The 17,472-nt window shown below is 40.0% G+C and overlaps 1 protein-coding gene across 2 annotated transcripts in view; it reads left to right on the forward strand.

The window, feature by feature from the left end:
- Positions 1–17,285: 17,285 nt before the first annotated feature.
- The window catches only part of WDR75 (WD repeat domain 75), an 18,987-nt gene continuing 18,800 nt past the window's right edge, over positions 17,286–17,472 (forward strand). For both annotated transcript variants that reach the window (XM_010563708.1, XM_010563717.1), the window contains exon 1: positions 17,286–17,395. In XM_010563708.1, the coding sequence (XP_010562010.1) occupies positions 17,310–17,395 (86 nt within the window). In that variant the 5' untranslated portion in view covers positions 17,286–17,309. The remainder of the gene's footprint in view (positions 17,396–17,472) is intronic.

A 17,472-nucleotide genomic window follows, 5' to 3' on the forward strand; every position in this document is an offset into this window, starting at 1 on the left:
AAGCGACATAGGGGATTAAGAGAAAATAATCCCACTACTGGCCAAAGCCAGATGGAAGCAAGAATGCAAAATATTTGTGTTAAGAGCATTTTTCTGGAAAATCCCAAACCTCTCTACAAAAAGTAAGATGTCTGGTGCTCATAACATTTGCAGTTCACAGACTCCATGTATCTAAATAGTTCAGTGAAGAGAGCAGTGCAACATGAAAAAAAAAAAAAAGTAACTTCATGAGGATGGCTGTGCAGTATACTGTGTTGCACCTCCTGAAATTTGTAATCCTAAATTTTAAAGCCTGGTTCTCAGAATAGGTGGATCATGTATATTTCCAAGTGAAGACAAGTGGTTGTGAACAAACTCAGAATTGGGAAGAACAGTGTCACTTGATTATGTTAAGTGCTTGGAAGATGCTGACTTTGCCCTGTTCAATACAGGAAAGTATTCTGTAGGTGTCTGGATTATGCAAAATAAGCAGAAATCTTTGTTTTCCAAAAATATTCTAATGTTTACACTGATTTTCAAGTAAGACTACGGAAAAAAATAGACGACAATCAAATTCTCCCCCCTCCCTACTGTTACGGTCACTAATACAAATACCTATTTTGTGGTATAGCTAAAACATCAGGACAGCTCCTTGAATAGGAATACAAGTCTTCTCTTTTTCCTACTAAAAGCCCGTATATCATTTTGATTAATAACGTGTCACAGATTTGCTTGGCTGGTCTAACAACATGATGGAATGCTTTTTCCGCTATAACTAGAAAAAAGTTTTTCCTATTCAGCAGATGAATTATGACTTTGCTTTCCTCTAAAGAATTGGCTTTGAAATGGGTTTAGGCAACATCTTAAAAATAGGTGGGCTGGTTACTTCTTTTGCTCTCTGGGAAGGTCAGTTCTACTAGACATTACTCTGAGTAAACACCGGGAAACAGAATCAGGCTTTAAGATGCTTAAAATAACTAAAGCTAAAATATTAAAGAATAGTTTATATGTCCAAGTAATCTATACATAGAATACCGGTAAACTACAAGTTTCACCACTCAGAGAAGGTGGGATATGTAATGACTGATGTAGATAAGAAATACCTTCACAGAATACATGTTGTTAAAGTATGTACATTAATCAGGGTAGCTCTAGGCTCTCAATGTATGTTCATGTCAAAATTTTACCTGCAGGTTAAACATAGCAGTCTGATGTTTCTTTTTTCAATCCACAAATAGTTCATTATCATTCACAAAATAACAAAAGGAACACAACAGATTCACTGCTAGAGAACTACTAACTACTGAATGCCATTCTTGTTAATAGCTACTGTATCTCTTTCTCCTCAGAAGGACTTAATCTTTTTTCCTACACAGAGTAATGCACACCTAGAAGGAGCTAGTTTATTTAGGATGAGGTATAGGCTTTGCCCTTCTCCTACCTAAGCACCATACTCTTTAAAGTTTGAGTATTTTGGCACTTATGTCTCAGCACAGAACAAGAAGTGATATACTTCAAGCAAAATATTTTGTCTTGGAGAAGTAATCTTTCCGAGTCTCACCTGTACTCCTAAAGGCTGAATGGAAATGTGCACAATTCAGGCTTCTGCATAGGTTTTGTCTGGTGCTTCAGATTTTAGGGTATTTTTACTTTTCTTAAAATTAAATCCATAGTCTCAATACCCTTGACTATACGATGTCTGTAGACTTCCCTCAAATTTGCTAAAATTGGGAACACTATTGTATGGAGAGGACTAAAAGGCATTCATTCAGGTTTTATGAAAGACTGTCTTGAAGACCTCTTGCTTGAGCAGTTAGTAATTAGTATTTTATTTCCTTTAAAAAAATATGATGTCACATTCTGCAAAGCAGATCCTGTGTTTGCCAGGGAACAGGCTTAAAATAAAAGTTAAGCCTTTAGGCAAAAGGCAAGTTATTCCCAACATTCTCCTTATGTATGGTAAGGTCTCCTGGAACTACAAAGCATGGCTGGAAATGAGTTGAAGGACACTTATTTTCCTGAAAGGGAGGTAGAAGACTAAGTAGTTCATTCAAAACAAAAATGTCACTATTTTGTTTTAAGTTAACTGATCAACATAAATCTTACTTAATGGCTGGGTATGACTCATTAGGCTGCAGCCACTCCTCTTTTCTATGCCAAAGCATCTTCCAGAGTGTGGGGAGGATGACTTAGGAGCTGACTTCATGTAACTCATTCAATCAGGGCTGTCCTCTGAATCCAAAAAAAGGAGCTTGCACAAAGGAAGTAGAGGAATGGATTTTGAAAACATGTAAATAGGTAAAGGTGAACTAATAAACAATAGGGAACAGTATGATCTGGTGCAGGTTCCCTAATATATCACAGGTGTACTCTTCCTAAAGCTCAAACACAAGGGGATGTCCCTTAGTACCTGCTATGGTGACTATCGAGCAGCTATCAGTATCTATACAGTGTATATTTAAACATACATCTTATTGCTGTACATAAATTATAACTTCCTCACACTCATGTTCTAAGAGCTAATTTAGTAAACACCAGTGTGTAACATAAGGTGCTCAACAGTTAGCTCAGTGGAAAAAACGATCAAATTGTTCCTCTGCCTGCTTCTCCCTCAGCCTGCTGCCAGAACGCTGGGCAGCTGCCAAGGGGGAGCATACAGCAGTCACATAAGTTGATCATATTCTACAGCTCCTGTAAGGATCACAGGAGACTGTCTCAGAGAAAGTTGTAGGTGAGCAGAAACAAGGTCACACACTCTTGACAGTTGCAGAGAAGCTAAACTAGCATCCACCCCACTGAGGCTCCCTGCTTTAGCAACTCTGTACCTTTAATGGTTTGAACAGGAACCAGAATTTCTAAGGCCAACCAAGGCAAAAAAAAAAACAAAAAAACCACAAGAGCTGTGCAGAAGTTATTCTTCTACCCTCTTTCTGTCTTCATTCATTCTAGGGCATTTCATATTAGTCCTCCCAGGCAAAGAGTCTCCAGCACCTTCCTTTCTTCCTCCTGTTTCCCTCATTTAGGGTTTTAACAAGTTTAGACCACACAAAACTTTGTCTTTTGATTTTTATTTTTCTTTTTTTTTTTGCCTTTGCAAGCAAGAAAACACTGTTGCCAAGGTTCAGGCAAAGAGGTCTTCTCTGGCAGTATTAACCTAGTTACCCAAGAGAATAAAACCTTACCAAGATTGTGCCTGCTCTTAGTTTGTTTCTTTAACACCTTTTAAACTAAATGTATGCATTTAAACTGAGTAACTTGAGAGGGAAACATTACTTAAGAAAATGCAAGTATTACCATGTCTTCCCCAGACACATCCAAAGACCAGTTAGCTCTCTTAGCTACAGCCATACACAACTGTTCATCACATGACCTGATGATCCATCACTTCCAGCTCCTACAGACAATCACCATTTCCCCGGATTGTTGTCATATGCCTGTACCAATCATAATTGTTGCTATTGGCATGATAGAAATATGCATTATTTTACCCCTTGGATGCAAAGATCCAGAATATTCTGCATCTGTAACTTTCCTCATTAATCATGACACCAGTCTCTGCTATCTGCAAACTTCGGTAATATGCACTACAGGCATTATTAAACAACCTGTCTCTGCCTCCTCTTTCCAGATCCATCTGCTGCAAGAGAACGCTTCAGTTCTGACACAGTCATCATGACTTCCCCAGCTCTGGGGCAGTATATAAGTACAGCCACATTCATCAAGTCAGCATAGTGTGCTTCAGCATTTATGAAAGTTGCTCTCCATAGAACAGAAGGGCCTCAGTATCACATATAAAATGACAGAGAAAAATGTATCTATTAAGATAGGTGCACCATGAGACAGTAACATTAGTCCCAAGCAAAAATAGGCCAAATTAATTCTAAATAAAATTCTAACTTAATACAAGAATGTGTTTCATGTGAAATAATTGAAACTGAGTAACAATTAAAAATGCTCGTCACACGCCACTTTTACATGAGCATTGAAGAGAAAATTATCAGGTTCACTCAGTTTGATCTTCACACTTTAAAACTTATTTCACATGCTTCACTTTTTTATGTAAACTTCTGTTTGAATTACAAAGCCATTTTATAGATAAAAATACAACTGCATTCTTTTTTCACTGCATAATTCCCAGTCAAAATATTTCCAGCACTTGATTTCTATGGAATGACCTAATGAAAGCATCTGAAAACAGATGCTTTCCATATTATCCTCAGAGAAAAAGGGCTGATATCCTCCCAGTCTGCATGACACTGCCAGTGGCAAGGTCCTTTCCTAAAAAGGATTATCACCAAGCTCTCTCTCAGGTAATTTCACTTTACTCTATGTAAGTTGCATCATCCACAGGTAATATAGAAATAAACCTCTGTAAACCTCCTTCTGTTCTTCCATTCAGGTTAAACAGTACCTACATCGCAAGTAATTTGTCCATTTTAATGGAATTGCAGCATGGTTGCATATGATTCTGTGATTATTCAGTGCAAACTGAAAAGTTAGATGTTCATACTTCATGCTGTAGCAAGATTGCTAGGGAAAGAACCTTTGGGAGGAATACAAAGACCCTGACAAAAGAGACCTGTCTTTGCTGCCAGGAGCATGTTTGTTTTGTTACCTGTGAAAGATTAAGCTGGCAATTTCCACTGTTTCATTTAAAAGTTCTCTTTTTTCAGACTACATGTAACTTTATGGCTAATGAAGTGGGAGACAATGCTGAAAACTAGGAACTCTGTTTTCACCCGCACAGCACAGGCAGTTGGCAGTATAGTATCTCTTTAAGTGTCTCCACAGATTCTCAAAACTCTAGGCTAGTTACCATCCCTAGAAAAAAGTCACACAAAAGTAATTCAGTTTCATGCCCTTCTGGTCCTTTGTATTTCTGCTGATCCTCCACCCCAAGTACAAACTGCTTCTTAGTGTGCTGATGACATTCCATAAATATCTTTTCTGTATCTTGACCTGAGTCTTCTCAGATCCTTTCAACACATGACACAAAGGGAAAGATGTTCCTTACTGTTAAGTCTCAGAAGTTTCAACCTAGGGCCTGCCTTTTCAGACTGTTATTATAGTTTATAACATTCAGCTTTGAACATTGTCTTTCCTTCTTTTCCAAAAGCCTCACCTTTTTCCCCCAAATGTACTGTTCTGTTCAGGATCTTCTAAGAATTCCTGGGGTGCTTAGTGAGTCAGAAAGCTGTAATATCACATTGAGATTTGTTCCCTCAGTTATCGTATGCTCTGTTCACCTATCGTCTTTTCAATATTGTCAAAAGAAAAGAATGTTGACATTTCCGTCTTCACACTATCTTGCTCCACTGTCTTGACTCCCTGCCCCCCGCACCTCCATTTTTTTATACATTGCTTCTTTTGCTGCTGGAAAACTCAGCTGTCCTCTAGCTTTCAAAATCACAGTGAGACAAAACCCCTAATCTATTCAACAAAAATTTTTCCTCTTGTCCTTGAGAAGAGGAGGTTCTATTTCATCCTTCTGTACCTAACAATAACATGCCTCTTAGGAAAAACTATTTTTCAGCTTGAAGTTTTGAAGCAAAATTATTATTACATATGCATCCACAAATAAGAACAGAAATTAAAGCTTTAGTGATTTTTTTTCAAGATTATTCCATTTTAGTTTCAGGTGACTGTGTTTTTGGCATCCAGACATCCCGGGTCAAAGCAGGCTCTCTACTGGAAACATGTGTAATACAAAGCGTGATAAAGTATAAAAGTTACTTATTTCCTCTGGACTTCCAGGGCAGCAAACAGCCTAGCTTGCCATTGAAGTGTAGATAATGCATTTCAGAGAAAAATATTTTTGTTGATTTCAGTCCATATCAAACAGCAGGGTTTGTTACAGAACCTTCATATTTATTCCACTTTATTCTGGCTTATGTTCCAGTTTCTTCCACACACCTATAAATCAAACACTACTTCTCCTGCACACACCTATAACAGACTTATCACCATACCGTGGGGGACGAGAGTGAGGTATCTTTCTCATGACATCAACACATGTACCCAAAAAAGAGAACAAGAAGGAAAATGGTATGCAACTAACCAGTTTGTGCCAGATACCTGCCTACCAGACGCAACTAGCAAGGTCTGCTAGTGTGATGGAAACAAAAATGCTTCTTGTTACAACATTATAAGAGTACTACTCAGAAATTACCTTTCATCAGTTAACATTCAATCAGCTTCAAGGAACAGAAAATAGGAAGGACCAGCAGCACTGCCCATGGAAATGGTTTAGAAATACAGTAGTACCACAGTTCTTTTGTTTGTGGGCTCTTAGTAATAAATAGCAGCATCCAAGTAAAAGTAAACTGTATGAAATTTCACTCAAACCATTTAATATGGTATTCTCTTACACCATTTGCCTTTTTTTTTAAATTTAAATTGAAAGCTCGTAATCCACAAAGTTAACAGTTCATTACTTCTGTGGGCCTGAAGCACACCCATTCAAACAAAATGCAGATGTAAGCAAATTTCAGCATTTGCCATAAGGCTGACTGAATCCTGGCTTTCTAGATCTGTACAGGAAACCTTTGTTGTATCTGGCAGCCACTCTCCTGTGTAGCTCTCAGGGGTTTTTTTTGTCTACAGACATAATTGCTCAATAGAGGAAGAAAATTTAGCCAAAAAAGTCAGTTGCAGATACCTTTGCTATTTTACTTTGACAACCTAGATTATTTTGGATATTTCAAAAGCTACACGTCCACTAGGACAAGATTATTTAACATTGCAAACCAACCTTCGGTTCTGCTCCTCAAACCTGATAGTTAACCTAAGAGCACAGATTCCACAGAAGCCATCGTGTGGCTAACAAACAATACATTTTGTACAGAAACTGAGTACTTATCAAACTCTGTGCCTTGCCAGCCCAGTACCGCGGTTCCTCCTATACCATCATGTAAGAGACTAAACACTTCCGATTCCTTCTTCTCCTCCACGCAGAAGTGACTAAAAGCACTGCAATAACAATATACCTAGTCTCTGGGGGAAGGGAGGGCCTCAAATTGCTCAACTGCTAGTCTGCTGGCTGACCAAAGAGAAGATTTTAATGGCTCTGGCAGGAGCTGTCTCTGGCCTTTCACAGCCAGTAACCATGAGTTCTCCTAAATGATGACAGCTGCAAGCCTTAGGAAAGAGTGGAAGCAAAATATTTATCCACAAATGTCAAATATAATCTTATTTAATCATCTTTGAAATAGGAAATACCTGCATGATATGTCAATATAACTGATAAAAGTAGGCACATGGCAGAATCTTACTGTAATTAAAGGACATTAGTTACCTAGACACCTATTAAGGCAGCAAAACAGCAGGACACACCATCCACTAGTTTGTGGAATGTGTTGGTGACATTTTTCTTCAGAGACAGAGGAAATTGCTAGGGAGTGTCAGTTTCTTGACCTCTGATATTGATCAAGAAACTATTAACAATTTTGAAATTTGGAAGACAATAATTTGGAAATGAAAAAGTTTAGTATTGTAAGCAGGAAAGGTTTCACAGTAGCACAATAAAGACAATAGGCTTCAGAAAAAAAAAAAAAACAACAAAACATATTTAACACAGTTTTACTGCAGTTTACAACCAGAATATCACTGAAGACAATGCAAAGCCTATTATGGATCTTGAAGAGAAACTACACAGAATGTATCACAAGAATTTATATTAATTACCTTCAAAGAGGGTGGAATAAAAGTCGAAGTAGTAAGGATAAACTGAAGTCTGCCATAGAAACCATAATAACTTGAGGATGTATTAATTTACCCAGAGCAAACCATGAATTAAATACATAGTCAAGATAAGAGAATGCATTGAAACAAAAGAAAAAAAGAAATGGAACCAGAACAAATAAGCAAATAATTCCAATTAAAAATTTTGGAGGGAAAGGATTTAGAGGAACAGGTGTCTCAGGAAGATTCTCTCTCACAGGAATAACAAGTATGCAAAAATGAGATAAATCAGATTAACATTAATTTTACCACAATGTCCAAAGAATTTTAATTGGCATAAACTGACCCAGATGTCCTAAAACAGTACAACCTGAGGTGTTTATTCACAAAACCAGGCCATTTTAGTCCAAAGAAAGAGAGCAAAACTAGATTAAGTATAATTTGGAACAGGAGGCTGACTTAGTGTTCATGAACACCAAGGTACCCCAAATGAATGCTGTCATTCCACAGTGTGTTTTTTCTCACCTCCATTTAACTAATTATAAATTGTATCAAATACCTGGTAAACTGCACCAGTTTTGTAACTCCTAAAAGTATGTTTCTTTTACAGTCTTCTGGTCCAGATGGACTAGAAGCACAGTTTGTAGCAACCTCAGGTTCTTTCCGCGGGAATACATTTCAAGGCTGTCTTGAAATAAGTCCAGAAGTTCATGCAAGTACTCACACTGGGATCCTTCCATAAAACCTGCCATCATTCGAAGACAACAAAGATGTTGCTACTTCTGCCTGCAAAAATATGGCACTATCCCTATTAGTTCACTGGAACAATACCTTCTTTCTAAGTCATGAAATCAGCTGGAGTTCATTACTATGAATTTTTTACTCCGTCAGTGCCCTGCAAGTACACCATGCGGGTCAGGAGCACACAGTGCCAATATAACATGCAGCCTGCAGAAAAAAGTGCCAATAAAAGCTACAAAACAATAGCAACATGAATGATAGCAACAATTGCTAAAGGCAACATGAACCTAAACCCAAAGACCACATTTCCTCCACCAGCTACCATGTTCTAGTAAACTTTGGGAAAGGGTATGTAAAGTATGTAATGGATTAAGATGTGCATACCATTTTACAAGACCCTTTAGTTAGAATTAGTGCCTATGAATTAAGATTGTGAAAAGAGCAGGCATGCAGCAGTACAACAGTCTGGGTTAGGCAGGAGAGAATTTGGAGGGTGTCATGCCTAAACCACACTTCACACACTCACATAATCTGTTACTTGCATGTAAGCTACGAGATACTCTCCTATTAACTTATGCTTGTCAGTCCAATAGACTTTAAAATACAAAGCTCTTCCATGATGACAGACTGTTCTTTCTAATAGCTAAAAAGCCCCAGTTCAGAATACCCCATGGTTTGAAGTGTTTATGTTGTTTTTCTCCTGCTACTTAAAGCAGCAGCATTTACTTAGAATAATAAAAACGCTGTGCATTAAAAGACACCACACCACTCTGAAATAAACAGTAAATTCGGACTCACTCTCCCCTCCAAGATCCTCCTCTCAGTAGAGATCATGGTAACAACCATTTGGCAGCAAAAGAGTTTTCCCTGCTATGAAACTCAATACAACTGTTCAAAAAAACCGCTCCACAGCTGCTGCAAGAGAAAAACCCAAACCTTACCAACACGCATCTGGACTTGGCCCTTGGAAATAATTTGAGAAATGAGTTTTACCTCAACTCAAATATACTTATAAACTAGAGTTCTGTTGGCATTGTTTATCTCAGAGGAGACCTGTAAATAGAAAAGGATCCTTCAGCAAGGATCAGCCCACATGTGTCAGACAAATGCCAAGGCACAAACGAAAACATCAGTGCAAAATGCAGGACGAAAGCAGAGGATGCCTTTCTCATGAGAAATAGGTGTGTGAGAGGAAAAAAAAAGGGTAAACCCACTAGTTGCAATATCAGAAGAGGGGAAGTGGGTCATGACCTGACCCTTTATATTATGTTACTTGGGACAGGACACCTACCAGTTCTGAACCGTCACTCCCACTGATCTTATCTATGAACTTTTGAGGCACCTCTCAGAGTTCTCTTCCATTAAAGATAACCACCTCTCTTCAGGAATATTTTTTAAAGTAATTAATGAAAATACTGAAAAAATAGGAATCTCTGCTAGCTTTCTGAATTGCATCTGGAAAAGTAGTGCAGACAGTTAATCCTAATGAACTAATGCAAAAAAAGTACTATTTTTCTCCATGAGTTCCAAGTTTTTACGAGACTTTTCCCAAAGGCACTAAAAGCTGCACCAAGACCCCAGTCTCTTTGGCCTGCTTTCTTCCAGTGACCAGGCATGTAATCCACTGCTGGGCCCTGTTTTTGCTGGTTTCAACAGGAATGGGATGGGATTTAAAAAACAGAGTGATTATCAGTAGTAGGGAAGTAACACAAGTCAGATGAAAACCGAACAGTAAAGCTTACAATCTGTTGCTTTGTGGTTGGAAATGCTAAGAGCAGAACACTGTTTACACACAGTAATACATAGTTACAGCTGGTTTGTATCAGAGGAAAGGTGGTGAACATTTGTTAGGCTACAAGCACAGTTTCTAAAAGACTGAGAGTCTCTTCTTTTAATCCAGAATCTTTTTGTAAATATTGCAGTACTCGCCTTCCCTAGCTGGACAAAGCTTGGCCTCCTTTGCTAGTGGTAAGGGAAAAAAAAATTAATAAATCTTCGAAGACATTATAGAACAGGAAACACTAGATTAAGCCGCTGCTTGAGGTAAACAAGCTCACAAGGCTCATTTGATCCTCACTCCCCCCAAACCGTATCCTTCCTTCCCAACAGCCACTATTTAAAGAGAACAAAACCTTGAAGCAAGATCTTCACACAAAATAATATATTCTTAAAGTATGCCTTTTTACAGCAGATTCTCTGCACAGAACAGTTTCAGTTTAGAAAAAAGTTAATGCAGGCTCAGTTTTGCTTACCAGGGTATCTTTGGAACACTCAACATCTGTTTAGGAAGTTATGAGTTGCTCTGTTTTCATTTTTGTGGAAAGAAGAAAATGTCCAGCAGTAGCCAATGCCTTATCAATACAGTAACTTGAAGTCATTTAGTGTCACAGCTGATTATGAAGGGCTTACTCTCATTTATTTCAGAGCTTCTTTTTGTTACCACAATAGTAGAGAGATGCCAGAACATAAAACCAGCGTTGCACCTCTACATCTGGCTGGCAGTAATAGGTAAATGGAATATTTACAATGGAATCCAATAAAAAACGGAATTTGACTGGCAATGCCATTGCCATCACAGAAGTGTACAATACATAGTATCTATTTTTCAATGAGCGAAAACAAGCTGTAAAATGCACGTAGATTAACACTCTCTATTGGGTCAATCTAGAAGATACCCCCAGCACTTTATCTACCAGGCACTTGCTTGCCCACTTGAAGCCCTGACTCTTCTGTGATTGTATTGGTATAAGGCACATACAGATGCATAAAATGCAGATGACGCACAGCTTTTAAAAACTGCCATATGGGACAACACATACATAGGACCATATACAGGTCCCATACAGAGGCTAAGAAAACTATTCGCAACCTGCATGCAAAAGCACGGCTGTACTTGTATGGAGTTCAGTTGGTACTGCATCTCCACAGAATGTCCCTTCCAAAGGGAAAGGCACAATCCAGTGAATGAAGAAAAGGTCAAGCACATCCAAACCACTGTAAGGTGATCTTCTACTGGCCTTCGATGTTAAAGTTTTTCCTATTTCCATAAAAGGAAGATATTATTAACCACTAGAAATGGCCAGAAAACAAAGCCTATTCCCTTTTTTTTTGCCCTTAAAAAAAATAATCCAGAAATTCTTAAAATGGGAATAAATTTCAGTGAAATCCATGTTGACAAATTCTAACGTGAATTCTCCATTTTGTTTACTTGCAAGGCTTCTCACCATGTCATTAATTCCTTACTAGGTAACTGATATCTCCTTACAATAAAATGTTGCTAACAAAAATTCCAACCAGCTCTATTGACAAACTAAATATACTTCAAAAATTTGAGTACTTACTTGCCAATATTTCCATGACACTTAAAGAACTTATAAAGTCAAACTATTATGGGATGACATTATAATCAAGAACTCTGTAGTATTAAATATTCTTATAACCCCCAAAAGAGAACAGTACATTCGAAATTAACTATTTTAAATTAAACTGAAAGTATACTAATTACTCTGTTTCACAATTTACCAGAGACCAAAGCATACAAAGAGATGAAATTATTTAAAAGGCCAACTTTGGAATTGCTATCAAAATTCAAATTTCCATTTACAAAGCTGGCCTCTACTCATTCCTGCCATATGCTACTTAGTCCCTCAATTTAGAGATGTCTCAAAACAAAACTTCCTTGAAAAAATGATTAAATGATTTACATATGTTTTAAATAAAAAATACTAGCTGAAATACTTTTGTTATGATGGTTTGCACCACAAGCTGCTGGTCCATTATGATCTCAGTAAGAAAGGTTCTCACAAAATTAACATTATTCCAGCCGAAACCAGGACAGTAAATTATCGTTTAAAATGCTATTTTTAAGGGCTAACACTGTAAGGAGAGGGTAGTACAGATAATCTTGAATCCCTTTAGATGGTGGGAACCACTGGTGGTGTAACATCAAACAGGCCTACGGTCCCTCTGGAGCATGCTGGGCAAACCCCCTCCATAGAAGAGATTCTCCCCTTCCAGTGATGAAGATCCTACCACAGGATATTCTTACAAGAAAACCACTCTGTTGGCTATTTCCACTGTCAAAGAGAGGGGATATTCTCACGAGAACTGCTTGCTGCATTCTTAAAGGCAAGGCCACACAGGCAGCATAGCCACTGGCAGGGACTGGGAGCTGCCTGCAGGCTCCTCTGTCACGGTGAGCCGGCTGCGTTCATCCTGTGGCCGATCTCTGAGACACCAGACAGGCCGAAGGCCGAGCCGCACACGCAGCACAGCACAGCACAGCACTGCGCAGCAGGGGCCTGGGCATACGCAATTAATCGTACCGTGGATCACCAACTCCTTGACGCACCACAGTCTTCCAGTCAGGAACACTACTAGATTTGGTAACAGGTATTCAGATGAGCATTTGCCATTTAATTCTTTCTACGCTTTTTCCTTCTGATGACATGTGGATGTTCTCACGGTCTCGTACAAGATGCCATCATCTGTTGACCGCTGCCAAGGAAACAGAGTATGATACACCTCGGAGCCACTATAGGTCACCACCTTCCCCCTGACTGTAGCAGATGCAGAAGCAGAACGCAGGCGGGCCGTTTATGGTAAGACTGGGTTGGAACAGGCATCTCTAAGGGACACCACAGTTCGAGCAAGTTCCACTTTCCTAGTACACTGGGCTTTAAATACGGAGTTCTTAACGTTGCGGTCATGCTTCCAGCACCCTCTAGTGTTCACGGCAGCTATGAACCGTTATTATAGCGGGGACACGATCTCGTCGCAAACCAATCCTCCTCTCTAGGAAGAGCTGCTTTCCCAACCTGAAGAAGAAAACTACTGATGTGCTCCACTGTAGGAGCTTCCCACAACAGCATGTGTCCCTGTCAACATACCGAGTTGTAATCTTTGTCATGTTACATTTCCTTTCAGTAAATAAATGAGATGCTAGTTTTCATGTACCACAGAATGGAAAACAATGTGATTTCCGCTCGAATAAATGTATTCCCCAAACTGGAAATTAACATATGAATTCACCACCTTTGCTTTAAGCAAGTTTACACAGGCAAATAGTAATCAATTATTTGAGTCAGTTACATCACCTCCTAAATGATGGGGTTATAAAAACAAGCAGCCTTTCTTGTCTCTTATTTCATTACAGAAGACTGCAAGGCATAAATTTCAGAACCCTCTTGTACCCTTTGTAATTCCCAAGATAGTCGAGGAAAAAAACACTAAATGGAAGACCTGCCACTATCAGTGATTTTTTTCTATTACTTTGATTTATGATGACAAAAAGACATTCGAGACTACCACTGGAGTTTACAAATAGATGAAATTTTGAAATGTACCAGATACACTGCCCTCATGCTGAAATTTCAGCCAACAGGGATCTCAATGTTAAAGCAGCATGCAGGGGACAGCAAGGGAGCTGATCATAGCTCTCTCTGAGCAGCCTTCAGAACAGACAACGATACGTAGCTGTATATTCTATTAAGCTGCAAGGTTGAGATGAAATGAGGTCCAAGAAAGTAAGAGATCTGCTGAAAAGAAAGTCGAATGTAAAATACAATTAGCATTTCAAAACAGTTTTTGTCCTAAATTGTATTACTGACTTCATGAATTACAATGGTACAGTAGTGTATCACACCCTGCCTTAAGGAGCTGTCATTCTGCTCCCTTGAAGTCAGAGCTGTAGCTTTTTCCTGATCGCTCTTACACTGCATTATTTATATGGGCTTTCACAAATGTTTGAACAGTTAAGAAATTTACAATCTAGACACAGTACATAAACCTAACTAGTAACATTTGTGTAGAAATAACTTGCCTCTTTGCCTGGAAGGATTTCCTTCTAAGTTTATAACATATTCAAAAGTAATTATATTTTAATCTATGACATTAAAAATAAATGTTTCAGAACTACAAATGCATTCTCTCCAATTAGTTTACCTAGAATTACTTACACAGTCACGCAGTGAATTTTAAATGCAAACAAATCTTTGGCCCATACATAGACTATTTGCTCGATTCATTGCAATACATAAAAAAAAAAAAGTTGTAAAAATTACACCTTGTACTACTTACAATCACTTCTGAAAGAGTCACAAATTAATTCCTCCTAAATAACCATCAGGCTGAACACACTAGAATTCTTACTGAATCAAAACATTACAAAACATTACTTTGGGAGAGAAAAGGCAAATTTCTTCAGACTTACACAGACAAACATGAATTTTATATACTGAAAATGTAAATTTAAACAAATAAATCAGAAAACCATACAAAGCCCCCACTTCAACCAAATTAAAACAAACAACAGGTTAGATTAGTTTTGCTCCTTACTCACTTGAATACCACAAACCAGATACTTTCAGTATCTCCTACTACGCCAGCCCCCCAAAACTGCTACAAGTAAGTTTTGGTTCTTTATACACCTGTGCACCAAGCCACATTTTCCCCACTTAACAATACAGGTTATGACACTGAACTAAAAGGCTAAGTGCATTTAAAAAAACAACTAAAAAAAAAAAATTTTGCTTAACACACACAGGACTGCTAGTAAATTTATGGCAACCATTTTAACTTTGAATCCAAAAATCTTTTAGACTTCTTTTAAAAAGAAACTCTGGCAAAATACTATCAGTTGTTTCATGAAGTGAGACCTGACCATAAGCTGTATACATAACCTTACATTCATCAAATATGAGACAAGGTTTTCAGGATCAAATTTCTTTATTCATAACATCATAGTAGAAAGACACTCAAATGGATGAAAAATATAACAATACAAAGTTTAAATTAAAAAAAGAGAGAAAGGAGTAGACAAGAAACATATAGCATAGGGTCAGAGCAAAGATAGATAAAATACACCATATGCTGCCAGTACCAGTGCAGAATAGTTCCCCCACAGCACAGTCACCACTTTCAGCACTTGGTTTCTCTGCTTCCAGCAGCACAAGTAAATTCATATTTTCCTCCCCATGCTTAATCATTAGAACCCCGTAATGCAGCTACAATTGATGTGATTTCAGTAGTAAAAGACCATTTGTTAGTTATGATATACAGGGTTTTTTCCATCTATAGGTGCACTAATTGTTCTAAGTAATGCTGTCCAAAGATACTAGTAGTACTATTCTAAATATAGAACCTTACAGTGAATTGGATTGTGTCACTACAGTAAACCTGGTATTTACCCTCCTAGTTTGGGGGCAGTCTTCAGTTCTACATGGTTTATTATCTTCAAAGCTCAGGACTGACATCTTAAAATGATAAAATGAAATGTGCATTACAACAGTATAATAAAAGCATATGCATTAAGATGCACAAGATATTTGCCTTTCCTCTTCTTCAAGATGAAAGCTAAACAGGCCAAGTTTCTGGGTTTTAACTAGGCTTGACTAGATTCAGTGTAGACTTGGACTAAAGAGATAAGACGACTTTTCCCATTCACATAATTAATGTGGATTAAATTTAAGGGGCTATCTTTTCCTAGAGACCTTGACTCCCCCCGTGCTAGAACTCTGGCTTTACTCAGTATCTGTGGCTCAGAACTCAGTCATGTCATACTGTCCCACACAGGAAGAACATTAGAGTGCATCTGCCTTCACTTTCTAAAATACTCACCAGAATGAGAGAATGACACAGCTGCTAAGCCCAACAGCTGTAATTAGGCAGAACTTGTAAATTCTGCTCTCAGCTCCAGAAAGTGCATACTGTTTAACTGTTAAAGCATTTGAAATTAGGAGCCAAGTTTCTGGATGCATTATGCTCTCTTACACCCATACCCAGTTCCCTATAACTACAATACTCCAATGCGTATGCTAATCTGCCCATGTGATCCTCACTTAACCTCCAAACTAGAACTAAATCAGCAATTATGAAAAGCACATAACTTGGCCTACAGCAGGGTAATCGCATCTAGCCCTCCGGAATACACCTGTCACTCTTGCAGTTGTTTTAAGTGGGACTGTTTAGAAATCAATTACAAGCATACCAGAGATTGTTTCAATAGTGTAAACAGCAGCCAAAAATACGCAGCTGTGCAAGAATTGTAACTACTATTCTAAAGCAGAAGACAGCATAAATCATGCCTTATTCCAGATGTTCAAATCGCTTCTGACCCTTTTCCTACAGACGTGAGGACATCATGTCCTCCGCCACTCAGCAAACTCACGAGTCGTCCAAGTCAGTGAATAGCTGAGGTTTTCACAAAGCATACCTATCCATTTCTTCTGCTCGGCCTTTTCTGCCCACTTCGGCAAGGGAGGTACGCGGTTTTCCCCTCAGACTGCCACACCCGCGCAATTCCAGACCCAGCCAGAGGGCTTTCCCTTGCAGCCAACCCGGCAGCCTGCGCAACCCTCGGTAGCTTCGGTTCAGCGGCCACCCCCCGGGGACCAGAAGAGACCCGTGTGCTCGGGTGACTTCGAGCGGACGAGGGGTGCCGCGCACCTGCAGGCGCCCGCCGGCCGACACCAGCGGAGCCGAGCGCATTCCTGCTCCAGTGCTCCCTCCGTCCCTCCAGCGTGGGAAGGGGGGAGGGCGACCGAGGCCAGGGGAGGGCGAGGGGAAGTTTCTGCGGGAGGGCTGGACTCGGCGGACGGCCGGGCTCTCCCCCGCGGGCGGCGGTAGCACCGCCCCGGGCCGCCTCCCAGCGGAACGCCCGGCCCGGCCGTTAACGGGCGGCGGAGCGCCCTCAAGCGCCGCGAGGGCGCACGCGCAGGAGCCAACCAACCAGCGCAGGAGCCAACCAACCAGCGCTAGCGCCGGCGCGAGGCCGCCCCAGCCGCCATGCCGGCGGCGGGCGGAACCGAGCGAGGAGCCCGCGCACCATAGAGTCGCGGTGGAGGGTGGGGCGAGAGCGGCCGCCCTCGCCGGGGGCGGGGGTGAAAGGTCGGGGGTTCCGCCGAGGGAAGATGGTGGCGCCGGCGACGCTCCGCGTGGTGCGGTGCGGCGGCAGCACTCTCCACGGTGCCAGAGCCGTCTTCTCCGCCGACTCCAAGCAAGTGGGGGCCGGGCTCGGGGCCTTCCAGCCTTGAGGGGGGGCTCCTGAGCTGGCGTCGCCGCGGCCTGCCGCTC

Source organism: Haliaeetus leucocephalus, unplaced genomic scaffold (genome assembly GCF_000737465.1).
Source record: "Haliaeetus leucocephalus isolate CR32 unplaced genomic scaffold, Haliaeetus_leucocephalus-4.0 Scaffold1, whole genome shotgun sequence".
Lineage (NCBI taxonomy): Eukaryota > Metazoa > Chordata > Aves > Accipitriformes > Accipitridae > Haliaeetus > Haliaeetus leucocephalus.